This window comes from Motacilla alba, chromosome 4 (genome assembly GCF_015832195.1).
Source record: "Motacilla alba alba isolate MOTALB_02 chromosome 4, Motacilla_alba_V1.0_pri, whole genome shotgun sequence".
Lineage (NCBI taxonomy): Eukaryota > Metazoa > Chordata > Aves > Passeriformes > Motacillidae > Motacilla > Motacilla alba.
This window is the reverse complement of record NC_052019.1, coordinates 58,722,978-58,748,519: the sequence shown is the minus strand read 5'-3', so window position 1 is coordinate 58,748,519 and position 25,542 is coordinate 58,722,978. Positions and strand designations below refer to the sequence as shown.

Below are 25,542 nucleotides of genomic sequence, written 5' to 3'. Positions count from 1 at the left end.
AAAGTGAGTTAGGACAGTTTTCTGGTGTTTGAAGTCGTGGTGATAATTCCCACAGCTCAATAGAAAATGGGTAGAAATGGAGAGGACCTGGGTTCAGTGATGGTTGTTTATTCTCCACAGGTGCAGCCGGTTTCAGTCAGAAATCAAACGGCTGAAGATTTCATCACCGGTCAGGGTGTGCCAGAACTGCTTCTACAACCTGCAGCATGAGCGGGGCTCAGAGGAGGGGCCCAGAAATTGATGGGGCCTGGCAAACCTCACCCGGCCCCGCTGTCACTCCAGGAACCAGTGAGAGTATTGGAAGGAATTGGAATATTGTCTGTTTACACTTATGTTTATACTGCATTCTAAGCACTAAGAGTAAAAAGGGATCATTGCATTGGTTTGTGTTGACAGAAGGCAGACGAGGCGAACAGCATAAGGAGAAGAGCAAGGCCCAGGAAGACATGGTTAATAACCATAAATCCTACAGAACTGGCAGCCCCTAAGCCCATGCTGGGGTGGCTGTCACGAAAATCCTCACTTATCCTAAACACCCCTTCTTGTCTTGTTTTTGTAGAGTTAGTCATCTTAACTGGGGGGAGGGAGGGCAAGGCTTTTTAGAAGATAGTTGTAAATCTGCCTTCTTCGCAAGCAACTGTGTATATTGTAAATAGGTATAACGGCCTTTTTATCTAAATATGAACTTAACTGCCTGTTACATGGGACTTCAGATTAACCACTGTACTTCGTGTGGCATCTTTATCTCATTTATCAATTTAAATACGAATGTTTAAAAAAAAAAAAAAACAAAACAAAATATCAAAAACAGAAAACTCAAAGGCATTATGTGTATTTCTGTTAAAAATCCAGTCTGTGCATGTTTCTTCTTTCAGTTGCCCACAGTATCTTAATGTAAGTGAGGCTATTCATAGAATTACACAGATTTTTTCAAAAGAAAACATTTTTGAGAATAGGAAATTGGAGTATTTTATTCTAGCTGTAAGATAACCAGGAACTAAATTGTACACTTGTGTTGCATTTTATACCAAACTATTTACCACCTCAGTGTTGTTCATATTTAATAAGGCCTCTTTTATACATATGTCAAAGCTACAGTTTTGTTAATTACTTACTGTTCATTAGCAGCTGATTCATGCAGTGCAAGAACCAGCTTTTACCTTCTTTAGTCAATAGCAATTGGCTTTTGCATATAGGTACAGAATTAATTCCTTGTGCATAAAATTGAACTGCTGTTGTCCCATAGCTTCTCTGCAGAAAACCTTTTTGTAACAACAGGCATTGCTCTAAAGCAGAGTGATCTTGGTCGTGTCAGAAATGCTCCTCGGAGCTCTCTTTGTCTTTCAGCACATGCCATCAGCTTGAGGACAGCAGTAGCTTTCCATTATGGTTTTTAAGTTTCAAGATGAATTTAATTGCAGTATTTTCTTACTACTCTGTCATTTGTTTTGCACTACGTGTGGGATGAAGTAGAGACACGGATATCCGCTGGGATTGGAGCACGTGCATTGGGATAGGCCCATGGACTGAATTTCTGCATGAGGTCTTGCCAGTGGGTTTTTGTTTGCTCAAGAGGGTAGAGGGGGAGAGCAGCAGGCAGGCTGGTGGTTGGTTTGGGTTTGCTTTTTAACATATGTGTATATATTTTGTAAATGGATGACAAACTGATCTAGAGCTAGGTATATTCACAATGGATTCTTTTAAATAGAGGTAAGGATGTGACCCAGACCAACAGAAGACGGGTGGCTCTAGCAGTACTTGAGTGAATGTTGTCACTCAAAGGGATGAGATTATCCTTCACTTGGAATGACTTGGGCAGGCTCTGGCCCTGGTACAGCAAATCCTTAAAACCAGCATTGTTGTTGGAATTGCGCCATCAAAAATTCCAGGCCCTCTCTCTTGGGATGAGCTCCTTCCAGAGGGTCCCTGGCACTGTGAGGGCACCCTGTCTTCTCTTGATTTGAGCTTTTAGCAGTGAATAATTTGTTAATTCTGACCACTTACTATTTACCCTGGTATCACATGTTTATGCACTGAAGGTTAAATATGTATTTTGATACTTGTTTGTTTATTATGTATGTGCTGGTCTGTAAAATGAGATATATTCCTGTTTTGGTATGTATACTAGGTCCCCAAATGAACAGAAAGGCTTCTCTAGAGCCCTTGCACACTGTTGAGTAAATGCAGGTTTGTTGAGCTTAGCTGACCCAAATTTTGGATCCAAAGAGTGATGGTCAAGTAGCCACACTGACTACTGGCTACCTGGCAGATTTGACCCTAAAAAGAGGAAGAGGTCCTCGGTAAGCATGGGCAGAGCACTGGAATTTCTGTGTTCAGCTGTTCTCTCTAACGTTGCCTTCACCCTTCCCAAAATGATGCAAAACCAGCATACTTCAGAAGACAGGCTAGTGGCCTTAACGTTTTCTGTTTGCAAGAAAGGCTGTTTTAACAACTCTTAAATGCCTTTGAGTCCACAGTTTTTCTCCCCTTGCCTCCAGATTTCCAAATCATCCCCAAATTTAAGGAAGCCTTCTTTTCTGTGGACTGCAGCTTGTACAGCCACACGGTTAATCCCTGATAAAAGCAAGGCTATGACAACAACACTGATGTGGTCCAGCACTGAAACCAGGACAGAGTTGTGCTGTGGGGTCCTGAGGACGGGGCTGTCAGCCACAGACGTGTTGTACGGGTGTCGTTCCGCACCTGCGGCATTGGCAGGGCGCTAAAGAAATCCTTATTCCTTCCAAATTCTGCAGTGTGCAGGCTAGGCCCAGTTTACATTTTGCAAGCAAACCACCACAGCCCTCTGACTTAATTCTGTTCCCAAAAAAACCACATTTTCGCTTGTTGGAGGCGGAGGGGGACAAACACACCTGCTCATATTCCCTCTGGCAGCTGGTGCTGTGGGCAACTGTTGTGTTCATGTGGGAGTGGGGTTTTTTTCCATTTCATTTGAGCTTCTAATGCAAATACTTGTTTTGTTTTCCATGTAAAAATCTGTTGAGCAAAAATATACTAATTTACACAAGCATTAGTAGACTGTAGTCTCTGCAAGTACCTCACATGTCTTCTCCTGCCTTGTTCTTTGTAGTAAACTTATCCATGTACTCCTAACATTCGTATGTAGTGTGCAACTGTAATGTCATGCTTTTGAGAGGGGTTGGCTGCTTCCAGCCAACATTCATCAGTTCAATAGCAAAACACTTTAGATAAGTTATTTTGCACTTTCTTATGTATAAAATTGGTAGAAACTTATATTTGCTTTGTATCATTTAAAGACTCCTTTTGTTTCGGTAAATGAACTGTGTATAAAATACTTATGCAGTTAAAACTGTTTTTAGAAAGTATTTTTAATTTCAGCAAGTTTGGTTACTTGTTGCATGACTATTAACACAGCTGACTTTTTGTGTCAGTGCAATGTATATTTTTTTTGTCCTGTTATTAACTTGTAAGCCCTAGTTAAATGGCCATTTATTTGTACAGCATCAGGAGTAAATTGAAGATAACTGGCTAAGACTGGAGTGTGGAATTTTGTACTATATTGCAGAATCCAATATCTGTTTTTTGGTGGTTACGTAAAAGGCCTGACGATTTACTATCTAGTGTGCAATCTGTGATATCTGAATGTTCATTGTATATTTGTCTCCAATGCAAAAAGGTAGAGTAACACAATTACAACAATACATGATTAAATGCAATAGTTCAGGTACTGAAGTATTTTTTTTTTTCATTTCAAATAAATACCTGCTATTTACCACCAAAAAGCTGGTTTGCATTTGTTGGAAAGACAAATCATTTGCAGCTGAATAAACGTTTTTAACTCGGGAGTAGTAACCAATGAGTAACATTTTTCTGTGTCATCATGAGGAGTAAGTTTCTATACTTGTCACAGTTTTGCTTTCTGAATGTGAGTATGCCCATCCATGATGGTGCAGCATGAAATCGTGTGCCTTATTTTGTTATTTTTTGCTTTAAATTGTAGAGTGTGAATTCAGCAGAATGTGGAATCCTCCGATACAGAGTTTTCCCCACCTAGGCTGATAGAGAAGACTTAACCCATGATGCTCTGCAGCACTACTGCCAATCTACACTGGATTGCCTCCTGCATTGGCCAGTTGACACTGCCCACCCCAATTATTCATCCCTCATCCCCCTTACAGGTTGCTGCCCTTTTCCTGCCCCTGTGCCCTCAGGTCATTGGTCTCTAACCCCATGACTGCATTAAGTCATGCAGACCACATGGTCCTGTCTTTTGTCTCTGGTCCCTCTGGCGTGGTGGATGCAATAAATCCCTTGCTGGAATATATCATGCAAAGACCCCTCCTGTCTTTCCTCTGCTGAGCTATCAGTGGCATGTGCATGGACGTGAAATGGCTGTTCTCATGGCCTTACTCTGAGCGGCTTCGGAAGGAGATGATGCCTCAAAGGATCATTTCTACCTCCCTGCTGTGCTGCAACAGCAGAATGTGACAGTGCATAGAAGAGCATGCTCTGCCAATACAGTGAAAGCAGACAAAAAGGAATTATTTAAGTCTTGCTGGCCAAGGGCAGTGGAAAAGGAGGGAGTTCGAGAAGCCATTTCCATGGCCTTGCTTAGCCATGTCTTGATTATATAGGATGGTAATGTCCACTTTTCATAGGTTCAAGTATTTCACAGTTGGCCATTTTAAATCTTTCCACACACTGAAAAAAAAAAAAAAAGCTTTCTCTTCAACAGTTTTGGGGCAGTTACTGTGCTCGACAGCTGCAGCCTGAGTGTCCTGCTGCTGGATGAATGTCACCAAAGCACTCTGAGCCAGGTAACCATACCGACTCTGGGCTGTGGGGTCTGGCGTTGCCTCCCACTCTTTCTGGGGAGAGATTTCCTGCTAACAGCAGCTCCAGGCTGCTCTGTGCAGCTGGGTCAATTACTGTGCAAGTGCCCCAGCCTTTAGCTCTGGCTCCACCACAGTTCCTGCCGGGTGGAAGCACTGCCCAGGACCAGGCATTCCATTTAGCAGGTAAAGCCAAATTTGTGGCCAATTTGCTGTGACCAAATTGTCTTTCATGACAGGTGCAGTAACTCAGTTCAGAAAGGTGAGGCTGAGCTGCTTTCCAAGCTCAGTGTTCTGTATAAAATGCATGAGTGTTTCTAAGGAATTTCTGGCAGTGGGACACATTTCTCTCCGTTGTCAGGATACAAGATTTGATTCAGCAGTGAGGTTACTGTGCCACACCGTGTAGGGAGGAGCGAGGCCAGGAATGGGGCTGATGTGCTGGGAGGCAAATCCTGCCCTGTCTTCCTGGAGAAGAGTTGTGTGGCACTGCATTGAATGTGGGCCTGGCCCCACAAAAAAGGGCAATTTTTAAGGAATGGCACCAAAACTTGGTCGTGGATGAACCTAAGTGCAATCCTGCCTGCACCAGAGGGCACCAGAGCCCCTGGTGCAGGAGCCGGGCAGGAGCAGAGACAACGTCCCGGTGGGAGTGTTTCCACTGCCGACACTGAGATGGGGGGAGGTGTAGCAAGGCTCTGCCCAACGGAGTGATGAAAATCCTGTGCAGGTGAGGTGCGGGGGAGCTCACACGAGCTCTGGGAAGAGTTCCCAGCCCTTCCCAGGCACAGCTACTGAGAGCTTTAAGCTCTCAAAGTTTGGCTGTTCTGCCCAGACCATCTTGAAGCTGGGGAGGGAACCACCGTGGGGCTGCTGGTGCTTCACTGCCCTCTTCTCACAAAGCAGCAGCTCACAGAGATGCTCATTACAGGATAAATGCTCCAACTGCAGAGAAACCTGGGAGCCATTTCCCAAGTCCCATGAAAGAGCAGAGCTGGCCAGCAGGTTTTCCAACACACCACCCAAGCTCTCCAAATTTACCCATGTGAGCAGTGATTACAAGAAGACCATGGGATATGTGCGTATATCCAAGAGGTGATCAGCTCCAAACTGAGTGGAGATGTGGATTGGCAACAAAGGAGAGCAAAAAAGGACTCTGCTCCTAAAAAGAAATGCTGGAGCTCAGCTGTAGGAAACTAAGACCTCATTGAAGTCAAGGCTGCTGCCTTCAAGGGAGAGAGTAAAATAGGTTTGAGCCCAGCTGTGAAAAGCTGTATTAACTAAAAATACCAGTGATCTCAGGGCTACTTCTGCAGCTGAGTTAAAACCCTTGGCTCTTACTTTTTCCTTATAGTTTCTTCAAGTGTAACAGAGCAGCTTTGAATTCATGCAGCAGCAAAACTATATTCCTGCAGAGGCCCAATTTTTTTCTTTGCCGTGTGTCGCAGGCTGGCATTGCTCACCATGACAGCCACCCAGGCAGACAGAAATAGCAACTTAGAACGTGACATCCTGGTGCAGCACGGCCCAGAGACAAGAGGTACTTTGCACTGGTTATTGCTGGGAGAACGTCTTTGTAGCCAAAGCCTTGGTTATCAGAAGCTTTTTATGGCAAGGACTGAGGCCCGGGGCTTACAAGACAGCTGTGACGCAGCTTGGGAAGGTGCAGCTTTTCTGGTAGTTGGCAATGCAGTGGAAGAAGAAAAATCCATTTGTAGTGACACAGCTCCTAGAAGCCAATTCTTTATTGAAAGATCTTGCAAACATTCCAGTACAGACTTAGCTGCTCTACTGTAGCTTTGAGTTTATGAAGATGAAAAAACGTTTTTAAAGAAAAAAAAAAAAAAAGCAAGACGGGGACCTCTATAAAATTTCATAGTAGATGAAATTTGAACACTGATTACACCAAAGATAAACATCAAACCACAGAAATTACACACAGCCCCAAGGCAAAGCATGTCATAAATGTACACAATTGCACTTAAGTCTGTAAGAAAGGTATGACAGGCACCACTGCCCAAGCACTCCATATCCTGGGTCTAGAGGGCACCTGATGGGTATCAACGCATTCAGAACAGCAGTTTGGAACCAAGTAATGCTCAGAGTGTTGTTGTACTGTAGATTTGGCTTCTTGGGTGAGTGAGCAATGACCTGGCAGTGCCCAACTGAAGGTTTTTAAGAGAAATTATTATTAAACCAGTTTCACTGGTAGCTGTTGTCTTGTGCTTCTCCCTTTAGCTAAAAATCCCAATGTCTTTGACCACAGCACATCCACCAGCTGAGACAGAAAATGTGGCTCATGGAACCCTGATCCCAGAGGACTCAGCAGAAATCCTGTGGTGAGTCTAAGCTTCTCTCAATTTCCAAATATGTAAAAAGAAGTGATATTGCTGATTTCTCTCCACACCCCCATTTTCAGCTGCTCCAGGATTATTCTCCAGCCCTGAGCATTTCAGCCCAAAGGGACTAACTGTAATGAAGGCCTATAATAAATTAATTACTGTATCTCTGCCCCATTTCAATTTCTTGTGCTATGTTCATCATCCAGAGAGACCAGCTCTCCTAAATCCAGGCTGCAAATAATTTTTTGGGAGTTCCCTCTAAAAAGCATGAAACCTCCATCTCTGCAAATGGTGGAGACACTTAAGTTGGAAATCCATCTGCAGTCTCAAACCTCTCCTAGTAAATCCTCCAGCAACATGAGGCCACCCCCATGTCTTCCATATCCGCACAGTAAAAATGAATACTTAGCTGGACAGCATTTTTGCCTTCCTGCACCCACAGCCCACCCTCATCAGTGCCTATACAGACTAAGATTCCACTGCTCCAGGGGGCATGTTCAGGCAGGAAAATATTCTTACCAAATACAAAGGATTTCAGAATCCATCCCCTAAAAGGTAGAAAAAAAGCAAACATTTTTTACAGTTTGCTCAGCAGGTCACCCCTAATGTTTGGTTCAGTCTGTCATAAACAAAAAATACTCTTTTTGTTGTAACCTCAGATGCACAGGAAAGACAGTGAGCTAGAGAGCAAACATTCCGTTTTATTTCATTCAAAGTGTGGGATCCTTCACTGTCCTGGAATAATAAACCTCTCTGGCAGGCAGCTGTCGTTTTAGAACACTTTGCTCTTTGTCCTCAAGCTGAAGGAGCTCTGCTGTGCAGGAGGATCTTGCCAGTCCCTGGGGGGGTACAGTGGAGCTGGTTGCTTGCAGAGCTGTCATGGGCTGAAGGAGGCCTAGTTACCAGATGGAAAACCTAAAGTGTTTATTTGGCCTGGCTGGGTTGGAGCTCATCTCCCCACAGCATCCTCACAGTGCTGGACAGTGTATTGGCACCTGAAAAGGGGCTCTAACCCTCTTTATTAATTATCTTTATCTTGACCAGATTTTGGGGTCTTTTAATTTTATTTTCTGCCCCCAGCCCCCACTCTGCTGTGGAGGGGAATGATAAGAGCAGCTTGGTGGGCAGCTGATGTTCAGCCAAGGTTCATCTTCCACGGTCCTTTTTGGCACCCAACACAGGACAATGGCAGCTTTGTATCCAGCGTGTTATTGCTGCAGCAGCGGCAACCTCCTGTGGGAGTCAGGGAGTTTGCTGGCTGCACTGCTTATTCTTTATAAGGCTGAAGCTGGGAATGTGCTAGTACAAACAATGGCTCTGGGCTGTGTCCTGGCACGGATGGCCTTGCTGAGCTGCGGGAGCTGTCTTGTCTCCACAAGAGGATGAGGGAATACATCTCCGTCTTCCTGCTCTGGATTGGCGTGGATGATTGTGCAGGGTCCAGGGGTCCTTGTTCACGTTTACATGAGCTGCTAATGCTACTAACACTGTTGGCACATCATGGGGTTGGTGGAATCTGGTGTCATCATGGTATGAAAGAAGATTTCTGGGTTAGGCAACACTGAAATGCACCCTGAGGCAGCTGTTCCCTGGCTGGCAGGGTGTGTGGAAGGATTTGGGCAGGTTCCTAGCACAGGTATCACCAGAGCCTGGGACTTTACACCTGAATGGGCACCAACCCTGGCAAACCGGTGTGTTACCTGATAGAGGGGTGCCTTGCCCACCCCAGTGAAAACCAGCAGCTTTTGCCCCATACTGGAGCCTGGCCTGTGCCTCAGTTCAGTGCTCTGAGACGGCTGGGCTTGAGGCAGGACTCAAAAAACAGCAGCAACTACAGGAATTGCCCCAGGAGTGAAAAAGAAACTGAACAAAGAAAACAATGGATCCAATAGAAAGGACTGGAGGTGAGATGGTGCCCAGGAGTCCTTCCCAATCCAAGTGTTTCTATGATAGTAGAGAAGCAGCAATAGCAACCACCAATACACCTGAATCTAATCATCCTCTGTTTCACAGAGCTTTGTCTCATCCCTTCCCTGGTAAAATTTCAAAGAAGTTATGGATGGATCCTTTCCCTGAGAAGTCAACTATGCTGTCAGGAGAAATAAAAACCCCCAACAGCAGCCATACTGACCTCAGGGGCACACAACCCCAACTCTGGGGAAAATCTGAGGACAGAGAGGGAATTAGGATTGTAAACCAGTGGTGGGCTCACTACACAGGCCTGGGCACCAGCATCCAGTACAGCAGAAATTTACACACACCACTGCAGTTACAACCCAAGTAAGTACATTGTGCACAGCACGTGACGCGCCAAGGGATGGCACAGAGAAAACCAGGGCACTCTGCATACCCAGTACTTCATGCTGTCAGCACCACACGGTGCTCTGCTGGGTGCTGCAGGGCCCTGCACCACAGACAAGGAAAAACTAATGCACTGACTGCCTAAGGGGTAACCCTGGACTAAAGGAAAGGGATAAAAGTAATGAAGATATGTATTTCACACTGGAAAATCAGAATCAGTACAGGCACCTCAGAATTAATTTTCTTTTTTTTACAAGGTGATTTAGTATCAGGCAACTTCTCTTTCATTTTGTTTTGTTTTTACAATTGTGCTATTGGAAGCATCCATAGAAGAAAAAATAGTGTGGCAAGTCTGATAAAAGGCTAGTTCTTCTCAGCCCATATTTCACTGCCACAGGAGCTGACAGCTGACATGGAATGGAGGAAGGAAGAGGTCTGAATGAGGCACACTGGGACAGATCTTCACCTGTGCCAACATATCACCTGCAGTCCATGTCACAGCAGTGGTATGAGCTGGATCATAGCTGTGATATGTCCAGCAGTGATATGAGCTGGATCATAGCTGTGGTCCCCTCATGCCTCACTGGATACAGATTCCCCTCCAGGAAGGGAAGTGGAAACACTTCCTTTAAGTATAGAATTCCTTTCTGGTATCTGAATAATCTGACATGTACTAGAAACAATACCCAAAACTTACAAAAATTACCTTACATTGTTTTATAATGCTCTCTCCTTTCTCTATCTTGTTTAGGGCATTTTATACCTCCTTGTGTACCATGAAGAGACATGAGAGATCACAACTAACTCTGACACCTTCAGCAGAGGGCAGGAAAATCCTCACGTATGTATAACGAAATAAACTGTCTTATGCATCAGATCTTGAAGAGTAAACTCTTTGAAATTAGGTTATTTTCTTTATTAAAAAAAATAAATTCAAGTTGATGAGAGTCTCTGGATATCAAAACTGTGCATCTTTTTCCCTCCTCTGTGCTTCTGTCAGGCACTGACAGCAAAGAGAACACAGTGCAAGGGGCTGCTGCATGGTCCACAGAGACTGCACAGGCTTTGGACCCAATGGAGAAAGGTTCCCATCTGTCCAACAGCACATGGCTCCAGCCTGGTCTGTCTCCTTGGAGCTAGAGGATCACAGATGATGGCAGTTAGAGCACAAAGCAGCACTGTCTCAGGAACTTGTACAGCTACACCAAATGCCACTGGCATCAGAATCTAAACATTCTGAAATGTCTTCTTATTTTTCACCCACTTCTCCTGAAGCACAGGGGAGTTTCAGGTGGCTGCAGCAGAAGAAGACAACAAACCCTCCTTCCGTCTACCTAAGAACATTGTGCGTTTGTTCCCCTGTGTTTTATCAGACAAGGAAGCCAGCGTGTGGCTCAGGGACTCACAGCTGCCGGGGAGCTGAGGGTCCTGAGGAGTACAAGTAGGCATGAAATGACTGTGCACCCCCTCCAGCCTCAGGTGAAAGCCCAGAACCTCATCTGTGTGAAAAAAGTGATGTGTGGAGCTGCTGGGGCGACAAACCCAGGACACTGCCCCGATGCCGCCGGGAATAATGCAGGCAGCAAGACATGGTCAGCCGTAAGCAACAACGGGCACTACGCACCAAGGGAGCAGTGGCATCGTCTAACACTGGGAACAGAAGAGATGGACAAGACACTGAGTCAGCCTAGGAACAGATGGAGGTGTTCTCCTGTAGCACGCTGTGTCCAGGTGACGGCAGGAAAGGGTCGCTGTGGCGTTGTCTTCACGCCCACCTCCCGCTGGAAGCGAAACTGCGGCTGAAGGAGAAGGTAATCTCCCCATTCTTGTACTTGCCCCAAGCTCCAAATGGCACTATGACAACTGTGCTGTTGTCTTCGGAGCCAAACTGCACTGCCTGAGAGAAGAAACAAAGTGTCAGCATCAGGGTCTCGCTTGGAAAGGGAAACAAGTGTCTGGCTTCACCTGGGACAGCACACTCTGAGGTCAGAGACTTCCTTGCCTCCTCCCAGCCCTGAGGCCCAAGATTCCCTTGCCCCTTCCTAGCCCTGATACTCCATTCTGATATGCCCCACAGCTTCCCACAGGATATGCCACCATCCAGAACCATGGTCAGAAGCCGGCCATTTCTGTCTGTGACAATGACATTTTCAGCACAGGCAGAGGCTGCAATTACAATCCTGTGCAGTTCAGTGGACAGTGATCTAAACAAGCTAATTGGTGTGATGCCTGGCAAGGATGTGGCAAGACCCAGGGTAAGGAAAAGGCTGGCCAGCAGGACTGGTGAATGTCTCAGGCAGCACCGTTCAATTCAGTTGAATGTGTGGTATTGTGTAAACAAAAACCTAGGGTTTTTTAAGCCAAACCAGCCAAACCAGGAGCCCTTAGTGCCCAGAGCAGCGCTGCCATTACCTGCTCAGTGACCACGTGGGCGGCCTCAGCAGGGTCATGGCACTGGCTGATGAAGTTGCAGATCTCCTGGCTGTTAACTATGAAGTTGATGCCATCGGTGGTCAGCACCAGGAAGCTGTCGTCTGCGTGGTGCAGCTGCAACAGAGGCACATGGGATGCATGACCCTGGGTGAGTGCTGCAAGGCAAGGGAATGGCCCCCATGTTTTTACACTCTTGCAAAGTACTTTTTTATTTCCTTGGGGTGCTGTGTGCTCTCTTGCAAAACTTTTCATGAAGCTGAGGATTTCAAGGAAGACATGATAGCACTGCAGTCGTCTCCCTAAACCCCTAGTGGGTGGCACTCTATTGGGACCAAAACAACAGAAGCTCTTGGGGCCCTGGGAGGTGCATTGGGGGAAAGCAACAAACAGAATATGAATTGACAGGAGAGCTTCCTGCCAAAGTGGAGGCTGAATACATTCTGGGTGTTTAATTTGTTTTCTAGACAACTACAGAGCTATGGTAAGATACATGCAGCTGTCCTTTCCTCCTCCCCCTCTTCCTCTCAACCGTGCAAATCTCTACACATCCTACTTTTTTGATGGCAGCCCGTCCATATCCCACCCAGTTCTCAGTCATGGTTTTATACCAGCATTAACCTCAAAATTATTCATTTGACCACAGGACCCAAACAGACTAACACCTGTAATACATATCATGTGTTATCTTTCTTCCCTCATCATATATTTTGCTGTGAGAAGTGAGATTTAGAAGTTGATCTGGTTGAATTTAGTACCATATTTCTTTCTGTTCTGTTAGTGTTAATCTGAAACAATTTAATGAGAGTTGTTCTCTGGTTATTTCAGTAAAAAACAATATGTGGCCATCAGGCTTCACCTGGGCTTGTGTTGTGTGGGTACCACCACTGCATCAAATACCTATGAAGCCCTTAGTCCAAGTGCTGCTGTCCCCGTAAACCAGGCCTTCTTTTACCTGAACCCTTTTTGTTTCTGGCTGGGCTATCACACCACTGTTTTTAAGATCCAAATCTCCTATGCTCCGTGTCATTGCAAGTCTACCATTCACATGAGGTTGTCCCAAACTGTTCCAGGAAATGAAGCCACCACACTTCTTAATCCTGTCCAGAGACACAAAAGAAAAAGCAAATGAGTTACTGCTTCACCCCATTACCCCTATCTCTATCCTCTATTTCTGTCAGTAGCTAGAATGAGGAATGATGTATGGACAGCCTAAGCTGGGAAGCTGAGGGTTGGCTTTAGCTGTTTGAACAGCTCTGTGGAAGGGATGTGTCTTGGTGGGCTGAGTCCTGACCTAGGAATCACAGTGCATTTCCTCAGGTTCTAAGTTGGTTCTAACTTGGCACTTTTGGACAAGTCTGAACCATGTGGTCATAGTTCTGTTCTGAATCTCAGTGATGCTGATCTTACTGCTGGGGATCTTATGCTCATGGACGTCTTTCCGCATCCCTGGTCCTCTAAACAGGACCCAGTGCATTAGCTGGAGCTTACTGCCAGCTCAGAGTGGTCTAAGGGCTCTATATTCAGCTCTGCTTTCTTCATGGCCCAACTCAGCAGCAGAGCAGAAGTCCATCCTGACCGAGGCTGTGCTCTGGGAAGCCCCATCACCAGCCAGCAGGTACCTTTCCTTCTCCTCCTTTCTCTCTGGAGTATGGTCAATGGTGAGTTTCACAGGCTTTCCTTTCCGGCAAAGCAGAGCACGACTGTCTCCCACACTTGCCACAACCAGCTCAATTCCATCCCGGAGCAGAGCCACTGTTGCAGTGGTCCCAGAGCTCAGCAGAGTTGCTAAAAATGTCATCAAAGAGAGAAGTTTCAGCACTGCCTCAAAGAGTGGAGCCCTTTACAACAGCAACAGTTTCAATTGGTAAAACAAAGACAACTTGTGCTCTACCTAATCAGCAAATAACTGCTTTTAAGTTAAAACTAAATTTACACATACAAAAAAAAAAAAAAAAAAAGAGCAAACATGCATACATGTAGGACTGGAGGGAGAGGGGGAGGTGGGAAGGATTAAGTGTTTCTCTGCAACAACATGGCTCCATGCAAACAGGGCAAGTGGGATAAAAGCAGTACAAAGTACAGTAGCTTCCTTTCAGTTTGTAGCAGATTTTTTCGGCCCCATGAGCTCACCTCAAGTTACAGGGTTATTGTCCTTATCCCTGGGCACAGTGACTGCACAAGTAGGTTACCATAAAGGTGATGGCTCTTTCTTTCTGTTAGGTGGTGAAGTGGGCAATTATATAGTAATTTATAAATTATAATTACAGTAATTGTAATTCCACCAGAGGGAAAGCAGTAGATCAGTCTGTGGCATCCTTTTATTGCTGTCAGAGCTGTTACACTCCCCCTCTGCCTCTCCCAGAGGGAGATTCAGCCAACAGGCTTCCTGGCTTTTTCCAGGAAAGGTGCTCCCTGTCAACTTGTTGAAGGTCCCAGTGCAAAGGTGAAGCTGGATTCTGAGATTCCGCCTGCCTTATGCCTGCAAACTGATGCAGGTGGCAGTGGCTGTCTGGGAAGCCTTCCCCGGGGCATTGCTGGGATCACCTGACAGGGGGTCACTGTGAGTGCCCAGAGGGTGAAACAGAGCCCTGGTGCTGCCCTCCTTCTCTACAGGGCAAGGCAGTGAGCTGAGCTGGCTGACTGCACTCAGGCACCTGCCTGGATTCACTCATGCAAGCAGATTTAAGGGATTCTCCTTTCAATTGCTACAATGGTCTGGAGAACAAAAAAAAAAAAAAAAAAAAAAAAGAAAAGAAAAAAAGAAAAGAAAAAAAAAACCTTGAAAAAGAGAAATGCAAGTGCCTGTATCAGGAAAAAGATCTGTTGTATCATCTGCAGTGAAGAAATGCCAGAAAAACTGCCCAGCTTTCCTCATTTTCTTTGCTTTTTGAAAGGGCATGTCCCACAGTTGTTATCTTCTCTTCCTGCAGATTCTGCAGAGGTAACCCAGCAAGAGAGGCCTGGAAAGCTCCTGCTAACTTGAGCTATTACACCAAAATGTCCGCACAGGACCAGCTACTGCCTGGAACACATTTGCATCTCTAGCCAATGTAATTTCCCTTGAAAGGTCCTCTGTAGGTCACCTGCATTCTGGGCTTTTCCCATTGTTCTGGTTTTTCAAAGCAAGCCAATTTGAGATGAGTTTTGGGCTTGCTTAGGAATGTGACTCCCCAGTTATATTCTTGTTTTCATGTACTAACAGTTAACATGCCACTGTCTTTCCATCACTGCTTATGCAGAGATCAGCTACAACAATATGTGCTCCTACCTCTGGCCCTGCAGCCCTGACCCCAGGGGCATGGGACAGATTTGAGGTAGGACTTTGTGTTTGACCCCAAGGAATGCCAGGCAGCCCCAAATCTGACCAGATGCCAACAGGTAGCAACAGAAATGCCAGAGCTGTGAGATCTTTACAGCCTCCTTCCCCCAACCCTGTGAGGTCTCAGCACCCAGTAAGTGAAATGGGGCTGGGATTAAACTGAAGTCACCAATCCCTGGAAGATGCATTGAGCCTTGTTGTGCAGTGAAAGCAGCGAGTCCATGAAACAAAAAAAACCCAACAAAACCTCTCACAAACAGGTGTTAAATAAGCTGATGTTATTGTTTAAAACAGGTATTATTACTGCAGTGAGGACTGGGTTTAGCTGAACGCTGAACCAGCAGGTCAGGGGTGACCGTCAGTGGCCATGGTCACACCTTGGGCTGTGCCAGGGCCACGCAGGCTGGGACACTGGAAACTGGATGTGGCAGCTTCTGACTGGTGGCACTGGTGGGCATCGATATCCTGTTTCTCATCTGAAGCAAGGACTAGCCCAGTGCAGGGTCACTTTGAGGCACATTATGAAAATAAGATATTAAAAAGTACCAGTGCAATTAGAAATTTTAGTAGAACCAGTAAAATACCTGTTTTAGCAAACAGTTAGAACAAGTGAAATAGAGCAACCTATGTTAAACTACCTTTTTATTTTACAGAAGATACCTTTTATTTAGACATTAAAATTAATGCAGAACTGCTGCTACTTTCCCATTTCTTTCTGTGGTTTTAGAACTATGCTGAGAAACATACAAAAAGTTAAATCATAGTCTTCACAGAAGACTGGAAACATTTGGAATTCAGGTGAATTTGCATCTTTTCAGTGCAAACTCCCGAAGAAAAGAGCTGCTATCACAAAATCAAGGGCTGGTACTAAAGAACAAGATATTGTCCAGAATTGCAGTAATGAATATAGTGACTTGAACTTCATATGTTTATTAGTTAAATAGAACTCCTAGGAAAAAAATAAATGCTGCTCACAATCTCTTCCTTGGATCCAGTTCATGCTCTGGGTAGGGATGCAAGAACATGCATGAAGCCAGATGTAGCATTATGCGCTTTCTAGCACAGCTCAAAACCACAGGAATGATGGTGGGATAGCATTTCTAATGCTTTTCTACAACTGCTATTAGTTTAACACAAAAGATGTTGCATCAGCACATGTATTGGTTTTAACAATTAAAGAGTTTGTTTTCCTAACAATATCACTATAAAACTAAGATCTTTCAATAGGTTCTTAACACTCACTGGACAACTTCTACTGCAAGTCATCTCAACTAATGTGACAAAGAGGATGTGGAAACCTTCCAGTAGTCCAGGCTAGGAACCGCTGGACTCCTTCACCTGGGACAAAATTAAGCAGATCTCTCTTTCCACTGAAGCCCAGCTTAAAGTGTCCAGGGCCTCCAGTTCTAGAGCTGCTGACCAGGTACAGTGTCTGCCACAAATAACACGCACACAGAGGCAAATAGGAAATTCACCCAGGGACTTTGTTAAAAAAAAATAAACCTGCAACACTGGAGAGGCAAGAATAAGGGCTGCAGAACAGGAGATGGAATCAGTCACTCTCAGGTCTGCCTGGACTGCCCTGTGCAGGTCATGTAGAAAGCACCTGCATCTTTGGCCTTGGTAAATCAGCCTTGGTATTTCTGGGGAATTGCCACTGTTCTTGCCTTCTCACTAAAACTGTGCAACAAAACCAGTTTAAATTCAGCCCAAATAAAATCTAAATTTAGTTTCCCCTATGGAGATAAGTAACCAACCAACCTATCAAATTATCAAATAAAGAATTTTATCAATGCTAGAGGACCAGCTGTCTCATATATGGCAAGAGTGGCCACCGGAGAACATCTGCTCCCTCAAGGTAATGACACCAATATGGGGAGTTCAAACCAGTGCCAAATGAAATGGGGCCATCTTAAAGGCACTGAATACTTTATGAATTGTTCTGGCTAATGGAAAAATAGGCAAAACAAACATCCATTTAATATTGTAATTAGTGTCCTCTAAATTGATTTGGTAATAATCAGAGCCTTTGGATAAAAAGGCTGCCTTTACAATGCTGATGAATTTATTAAATACTCAAGTACAATTTCTGCAGCTCTCCCTTTCCCCTAGTGTTGCAGGTTAACATATTTAAATAAATGAAAATCATTTTTTGAATGGTAACTTAAAAAAAAACCAACAAAACAAACATTACTTTAAAATATAATCACTTTAAAATAACTTCTGCTGTTTGTCAGCATAATAAGATTCAAGAGTAAGAACCCTTTCAAACATGGGTAGACAAGTTAATACCTGGCTATGTTTTAATAAGATGGCTATTCCAGATGTGAGTGGCCAATGTGATTAGAGTTGGGTGCACTGAATGTGGAGGTTGATGGACAAACTCCCTCGTGTTTTCTCTGGCTCACAGTGAACACAAGCAGTAACAATACCTGGTAGGATTCCAGTAGGCCAAGAAAGGGTTTGTCTCACATTTCTTCAGGGATATGCTCAAATTTCCTCAAGCGCAGAATTTAATTCCTTATCTCTATCCTTGCTGAGCAAAGCTGCTCAGCCTTTACGTTTTAGTTTTTATGGCTGGTAAAAACTAGCAGAAAATTCTGCCCATCTCCGGGGGCCATGGATAATGTCACTTGTTGGATATGAACTTCCTTTATGTTCTGTACTTAACTTTAGCAATGATTTGCAAGTGACTGGCCTGTATTTAAATGCATGGACGTGAATGAAAACACATTTTTGAAGAGGTATCAAACACCAAACTTCAGGGCTCAGACATAGCTCTAAGCTGTTAATGATTACACAGGATTCAGGCAGAGCACAGATTATCCCAGACCTGCCTACAACAAGTTTCTTATGCTTTTGTGTGAACCAACAGGTATAGGTCACTGTCAGAAGGGTTACTGGACTAGGCCCCAGCAGGCCAATACAGCTGGCAATAGCACTGGTGAACTGCATGCCAGACGCAGCAGCAGTACCTGGAACACACACATAAACCACTTTTATTATTGAAAGCTCACAGGAACTACCATGCTATGTATTTTCCATCTCTAATTTCAAATACTGTATCATTGTTAAGTGACCTACAGAGGGCCGTGCCCTTGAAGACATAGCTGGGGTGTGCCAACAAGGCACGTCTCTAGTCTTGGTATATTTATGCCTTATGTAAGGTTTTACCCCTTAAATAATACTATAAACAATGCATCAAACATGCCATTTTGGCTACAGGGATTTGCACCAGGGTTTAGTTTCCTTCAAACACCCAGGTATAAGTTTTAAAGCTTGCTGTGCACTGGTAAAGACCTGGACATCCTGAATGTGCACTGTTTTTTTTGCAGACACAGTGAACAGTGAAGGGAGTGAGCCCTGGAAGGGTCATCTGCTGGAACAAGTCAAAGCTATTATTTTGCACTTCATCAGCTATGGCCAGCTTTCAAAAGGAGGTCAGACTTGGGAAGCATCCAGTGTAACACAGATACACCAAGTTACATGATCAACCACCAACTTAAAGATACTCTAGCAACTGTCTTGACTGTCACATCCAGAATAGCCACACTTAATCAGAAATTTTGCTGGCAAACTGAATCAATTTGGAAGCAGGATTCTAACAAAGACACATGTCAAGTGCTGAAATTTTATGTAACTTTCAAAACATCAACAACAACAAAAATATCCACACAAAGCAGTCAACAAAGTATTGAGTTATTTTAACAACAGATATGCGAGAAGTTTAATCTGTTTAGAAATCCAAACTTGACTTTGCACCCTGTTACTCCACTCTTTGCCTTAGAGCTTGATTTTCAGCCAAGAACAATGGGCTCTCTTAGATCCCCGAGGTTACTGCAAGAGCTTGCAGGTGCTCAGCCTACCCGAGAAACACTGAGTGCCTGCCAGAGCGTGGCCCCTGTGGATGTTTGACAACTCTTTTACTCTCTTTTTGCTTTTTTAATGAAGGGGGCTTGTGCAGTATCCTGGTAACCACTGCCTACGTTTTCTAGCATTAAGCAGCACCAGTTAGTTAAATGGCATGAAAAAAAATCCTATAAGCAGTTCTAAAATGCTCTGCTTGCTGCACAGTTTGTCAAATATTGTTGTTACCCAACAATAAGTCTCTCTGTAAGTCTCACCTACCAAGTGTTATGATTTGAAATAGTTTTCAGAAAAAACAGAATAATACATCCAGTTCTCAATCCTTCTCCTCAAGGAGCTGCTCTGACACAGAGGTCACTACAATGAGCCAAACCAAGAGCTGTCTTACTCACAAAGGGGCAGGGAAGGGGACAATTAGATCTGAAAATGAAATGGTCTGATCCAGGAAAGCACACAAACTTGTACTCAAATACTGTCTTGGATTTGGGTTGGTAAGAAAATACATTTGCAAAGAGGCTGTGGGATAAAAAGCACATCTGCTCTGCTGATGTCTCTCAAGAGCTCAGCTAAAACTCAGCTCATAGGTCAAAACTAACTCTGGTCTTTTTTACAACATGAAATGCAATGGGAAAATTACCTTTATAGATTTGATCCTCCATTTTTAAGGGCTGCATCTCAGGACTCAAGACTTTTTTCCTGATCCTTGGTGCAGGCTAAGGTAAGAGGCAGTGCTGCAACAGTCAGGCTACCTGCTCTGCATTTGAGCCTACCCAGATTCATCTAGCAATTAAAGTGCAGAAAGCCACTCCATTACTTGATTGTATTCAACCAGTGCTTCAGAAAAGCAGCTTGAGAATACAGTATCACTTCAGTCCATTCAGGGATTCTTGGTTTCCAGTTTTTCTTGGAGAGAAGACTTTTACAGTTTCTGTTCTACTGGTACGACCTCAGTTATTTTGCCTGTGCCTGCACCAGCATGGGGACAGGTTTTTTGTTTGGTTGTCTGTGGGGGGTTTTGTTTGGTTTTTTTTCTGTTGTGGGTATGTGTTTGGTTGTTGTGGTTTTGTTTGTTTTTTTATTTGGTTTGTTTGGGGTTTTCTTTTTAAAACTGGCTAAACAGACTCTCAAAATTGTATCTCATGGCTGAGAAAGCTCTTGTGACAGAACTGGGACAGCCACTTCTATCTACCTTCCTAAGTTACTCACTATAAGCTCTGCTTGCTGCAGTTGGAACTTCAGAAGTACTTAGTCTCTAGACACATATACAAGAACTTCATTAACAGCCAGGATTAAATGGGAGTCTAGAAGATCTGGTACCAGCTTTACCACAGCCTTACCACGGCCAAACTTGTTTTCCTCTTCACTGCTTTTTTCCCTTTCCCACTCAGCTACTCCTGTGATTCTGTTTGTACAGAAGCAATATTGATTGTATTAATTTTGGCTTATGTTCCTCCTCAGGTGCAGCAGCCAAGTTAGGAAGGGGAACGTTGACACTGTTAATTTTAATCCACAGGACGAACAGCTTTAAAACAAGCAAACATATAAAAGCACCCACCCCCTGCACCCCTAAAAAAAAAAAAAAAAAGAATCAAAAACACCCCCTCCACATTTCTTACCAGTAAAATTATGTTCCTTGCAAATCTAAATCACTCTTTGCTATCTTGACAAACATAATCCTTTTTAGAATCACATTAAGAGAAATTAAATGATTATTATGCTAACATTCAGATTCATAACTCCTCCAGTAAATTTGAATGAGACTTACAGTAGTTATTTCATTTTTAGGAGGTAAAGCATAATTGTTTTTATTTGCAGTAAGTGATCAAAGCAAAATCCTGTGTTAAGTAAAATTGTTTTCAAGCAGTTTTCTGGACATTTTACTGCAAAACTACTGAGCAAATAAAACAAACTTTATTCTCCACATCTATATGAGTAGAATATTTTTTTTTACCTACCATCAGCAGAGAGATTAGCATGCCTTTCATATGCTTTGTCTATTTCTAGAAAAGCTTTGCTCAAAACATTTTCCAAGTTCTCCTCCTCAGCAAGAAATTCCCTGGAAGGAAGCAAGTAGACAAAGAAATTAAACTTCTTTCCAAGAAAGAAGAAATTTTATTCCAAGAAATACACATCCTGATCAACCTGTTTCGCAGTCTTCTCTCCTCCCTGCACTGAATCATGCTGGACCTGAGTGGAAAGGTAATGTGATTTTAATAACTGTGTGCACTGAAAGCATAAACCTGTAATTTTGCAAATATTTAAGTTCCTTATCCAGCATCCAGGGATATGATAGATACAGAAGAGTGCAAGCAAACCATAGGTCAGCAATTACAGAGAGCCTGTGTGAAAACAGTTAGTCTACACTCTCCCTGTGTTCCAACACCTTTCCTGGACAGGGGGCACAATCGTGCTTTTGTCTCCTGTGGTTTTGGGCTTGCCCAATGGGGCAGGCACCAATGCATTAGTAATTCATAGCATGTCTGTTCTACCCAGCGCTCCTGCTGTCCCATAAGGACGGGCAGATACATAACCTGGGAGGATTAGCTACAATGTACAACCCATTAAAGAAGGAATGTCGGCTGTAATTTATTTCACACGCATTACCTTGATGAGCACTTACTTAATATATTTTTCCATGTACTTATCACAGAAGTCTGCAGCTGCTGCCCCGCCGTGCCCATCGTACACTGCGAAGTACAGGACATCCTCTGTCAGCTGAGCGTAATCGAACCGGTCCTCATTTTCCTTTCTCTTCCCGATGTGGCTGGCGCAGCCCACGTTGCTCAAGCTCACCTTTGGGATCGGCTTCCCGTACTTTATGCTCGGTGGGAGGAGAATGGGCTCATCGATGCGATTGTCCCAGATGCCGAAGGTGTCCCATGTGGTCGGCTGCCCGCTCCCGTCGGAGTCGAAGCGGGAGGCGCGGCGCTCGCAGGTGGAGATGGAGCAGGCGGCTGCGGGGCGCTTCTCGTCCTGCAGGAGGCGGGACGAGAGCGCGGCTCTCCTTCTTACTTGGAACCCTCCATTCCGCACCAAATTGATTAGAGTCGCTGTGGACATAACTTGTCTTCGCAGAGATTCGTAGGGGAAAAGAGATCAGGAGCAAAAGATGCGCAGCTGCTGGAATGTTTTAGAGAATAAGGGAAGATCGATCGGGAAACAAGAAGCACAGGAAAGGGAATTTTCAGTTGCATCATTCAGGAAACAATGTCACCCTGAGAACCCGTTAATCATGCGGAGCACAGCACTCCCTGGAAGCGACGGCAGCGGGATCTGCGTGACTCACCGGGAAACTATCCCACATTCAGCAGCAGCCCACATCCAACCCCAGCTCTCCATACAGAGCCAAGGGGGCACTTCTGCTGGCCCCTTGCAGACTGACATCCCGAGTTTTCAAAGGTTGAAGGGGATGAGATGGAGCAAATGGGAGTGATGATAATACTAAAATATGAATATGGGAAAATATGAGATAAGGTTGAGAAAATGAGCTTGTCACACAAGCTGCGCAAACACCAGCTGAGATAATCTGCACTGTGACTTCCAGAGGGAAGGTAGGAAAAGTATACATGCTTAGATTTTAAAATTTTTATCTGCACATGATATTTGTTTCTGTCACATTTATGGAGATCTTGAACAATACTTTTTAACACAGAGCTGTTAAGTTAATTGTGATTTTTTTAAAAATTCCAATAATGACTACTAAGAGTGTATCCATGGACATCCACAACTGTACACACAAACTTCTCCCTTAAAAACCCCATGCAGCTATTTGCTGTTTGTCTGGGTTGAAGTTCTCTGCCACCTAACCCTGAAATGGGCTAACACAGGCAGACAAGATCTTCTACTGGCTTCTCAGATCTCTTTTCCAGTCCAAATAAATTCAAACACACCACTTGGCTCAGCACAGACAAAAATTTGCTAATGGTGATTCACCTAGCATGCTGAAAAGTGTAGAAAGATTGGATTATTTCATCTTTTGTAGAGTAACACCCAACTTCACCTAAGTCCAAGGATGCAGTTTGTAATAATTTCATGTTGTCGCAATGGAGAAATTCAAACTGGACCACACAGATCACTGTAATTAACCACACTAAAGATATAAGCCCAGTGAGGAATTTCTAACTTAATTACTCAAAGTGTGCTAAGGGCAAAATTATGAGTGAGAAGTATTATATGACAACAAAAGATCTAAATATACCCAGGCTTATGGTGAATAATAATAAAAAAAAGACAGCAGGGTGATCTGACGTAATTGAGCAGCAAAGAGCAACACTTGTACCCCAGAGACACTTTAATTCTGGGCTGGAGTACCTTGCTGTTTTCCTCTGCCCAAGCCAATTACAACTGCATCTCTACATCTGAAATACTTGTTAAAACTATGTTTTTAAGTTGCTAGATAAAATTCTGTGTACTCGCAAAAAACATGCAATCAAAGGTAAATTAGTAACAGGTGGCTTTAGTAGAAAATGGCAGTGACAGAGCTTTCAGAAGGCCTTCGATAAACATGTTGTTCCCAGCTCAAAGTATGTTGCTTCAAAAGCTGTGGGTTTGCCTTTCATTCAGTTCTTAGGCTGCATGAAAAGAGGAAAGGTTTCTTTACTTAGCACTTAGAGGTTAACTTGACTGGATAAAAGGCTGAATGTTCTGGAAATCACTAGTTTTGCACCAGCTGAATATGGAACTACTTGAAATCTTTAGATTTTCCATTTTACTGCAGGGTGATTGCAATATCACACCCTTATTTTAGCATACCTACAGGTATTTAAAACCTGGTTTACTTCCTGGAGCTGCTTTTTCTTTCATGCTATCCTTGACTTGTAATAGCAGCAGGTTAACTTCCTTCTGTGAAACACAGCAGGACCAAACTAAAAGCCTCTCAATTAACAAAACCCATGCTCGCTTTCACTTCTGTCTGCTTGAGAACATGAAATGCTCGCTATATTTAGACTACCCAGTATCCACAGTATGAATCAGAGGATCAATCCAAACTCACAAGCTAATTAATGCATTTGCTCCCTATCAAATTCAACTCCTACCAGGCAAGTAAAAATAGTGATGACAGTTTTGCCTTCCAAGCATCTCAGCAAGACAGAAGTAGGAACCTGCTCTTTCGTTTGTTATGTAAACAGCTCTGGACACACAACAGTCTGTGCTTTCCCAGCTGATATGCCTGCAAACACTGGGCAGACCCATCTGGGCAAAACAAGACTGAGGTAATGAAAAGGGGGGCACCGGTGTTAGAGACAAAGTCAAGATGGACAGTTCTAGATAGAAATCTGCTTTGAGGAGCTCCATCTGGTCTTGTTCATCTGTACACGTTTTCCTGGAGGGAAACAGTTCCTGCAGACAGGCTGGGAAACATAGCGCTTAAAGCGGGATGAGGTGATTAAAACTGTAGTTTTACAGGCTGCCTGCTGCTCGGAAGATGGAAATTTTCCAGGCTGCCAGAAGGAAAGGGGAAGGAAAGGAAACCCGGAAGAAAGTAAAGGCATGCCTGCTGCCCCAGGGGATCCGACGTATGTAAAAAGGAATGTTTTAAAAAGAAATGCACAACTCCAAGTGCACTTGCCTCGAGTGCCTTCCCAACCCTACGGATGTGGGCAGGACCGTACGGTTCTGTGTGTTAAGCTCGCCATACAGCAGGTGCATTGTTGTTTGGTTTTATTTTTTTAAATCCGTGACAATCTAGTCTCGCCCCCCTGCCTGAACAGCAAACTGGACATGGACACAGTCTCTGCTGCAGTTTGCGTATCACGAATTACCACAGACCGCGTTTATTCCGTGCATATCAAAGCTGCGGCGTCCGGCGGCAGTCCCCGCCGAACGCCAGCCGTGCCCAGCCCCGCTCCCTGGCATTCCCAGCCCTCCCGCGGCCCTTCCCGCCCAGCAGCGGCGGCTGAAGCAGAAGGGAGAGCGGAGCGAGCGGAAGAGGCAAAAGAAGGAGACGCTTGCGAGCGCGGCCCCTCACCCTCCCTCGTCCCCGGCCCATGCCCAGAGCAGGCGGCCCTTACCTCCTTCCGCGCCTGGGCCCGGCGGCGGCAGCAGCGCCTCAGCGGAGCGAGAGCGGCGCCTCCCCGGCGAACGCTGCAGCGCAGCCCCGCCGCCGTCGCCCGGCCCCGCCCTCCGAGCCGGCCGGCCAATCGGCCCCGGCGGCGGCGGCCGCGCCGGCCGAGCCTCCCCCGCCGCCCCCGGCCCGCCCGCCGGCCGCGCCCGGCCCCTCACACGGGCCTGGGGCTGAGCCGGGAGCGGGGACGCGGCAGTGGCTGTGGCCGGGGTGACCGTGCACAGCCCCCGGTTTCACAGAATCGCTTAGGCTGGAAAAGACCGCAGAGATCATTGAGTTCAACCACACCCAGTCTTTCCTTAAACACATCCAGAGAGGGTGACTCCATCACCTCCCTGGGCAGCCTATTCCAATGCCTAATCACCCTTTCTGTGGTGGAATTCCCCCTAATTTCACAGAATC

The 25,542-nt window shown here is 44.8% G+C and overlaps 2 protein-coding genes across 11 annotated transcripts in view; one reads left to right on the top strand and one right to left on the bottom strand.

The window, feature by feature from the left end:
- The window catches only part of WDFY3 (WD repeat and FYVE domain containing 3), a 155,346-nt gene extending 151,582 nt beyond the window's left edge, over positions 1-3,764 (top strand). For 8 of the 9 annotated variants that reach the window (XM_038135829.1, XM_038135836.1, XM_038135834.1 and 5 more), the window contains one exon: positions 121-3,764. In XM_038135829.1, the coding sequence (XP_037991757.1) occupies positions 121-241 (121 nt within the window). In that variant the 3' untranslated portion in view covers positions 242-3,764. The remainder of the gene's footprint in view (positions 1-120) is intronic. The other variant, XM_038135835.1, reaches the window with a different exon arrangement.
- Positions 3,765-6,541: 2,777 nt separating this feature from the next.
- On the bottom strand, positions 6,542-25,231 carry PPM1K (protein phosphatase, Mg2+/Mn2+ dependent 1K). Of its 2 annotated transcripts, none has more exons than XM_038135837.1 (7): positions 25,088-25,231; positions 21,697-22,196; positions 21,032-21,132; positions 13,510-13,675; positions 12,843-12,987; positions 11,870-12,004; positions 6,542-11,354 (listed from the first exon to the last, which is right to left on the bottom strand). In XM_038135837.1, exons 2-7 carry the CDS (start codon positions 22,134-22,136, stop codon positions 11,223-11,225), a joined length of 1,119 nt encoding a protein of 372 aa, XP_037991765.1. In that variant the 5' UTR covers positions 22,137-22,196; positions 25,088-25,231; the 3' UTR covers positions 6,542-11,222. The 2 variants fall into 2 exon arrangements, with proteins under 2 accessions (XP_037991765.1, XP_037991767.1); XM_038135839.1 differs by having other exon boundaries at positions 21,697-22,193; positions 25,088-25,219.
- Between the last annotated feature and the right edge of the window lie 311 nt (positions 25,232-25,542).

Bases quoted from the DNA above. Each gene is read 5' to 3' on its own strand.
- PPM1K (XM_038135837.1), bottom strand. From the start codon at position 22,136: ATGTCCACAGCGACTCTAATCAATTTGGTGCGGAATGGAGGGTTCCAA. The intron at 21,133-21,696 runs GTAAGTGCTCAT...GCTTCCTTCCAG, and splicing joins TACATGGAAAAATATATTAA to GGAATTTCTTGCTGAGGAGG. The intron at 13,676-21,031 runs GTAGGTAAAAAA...TGACATTTTTAG, and splicing joins TGCTAATCTCTCTGCTGATG to CAACTCTGCTGAGCTCTGGG.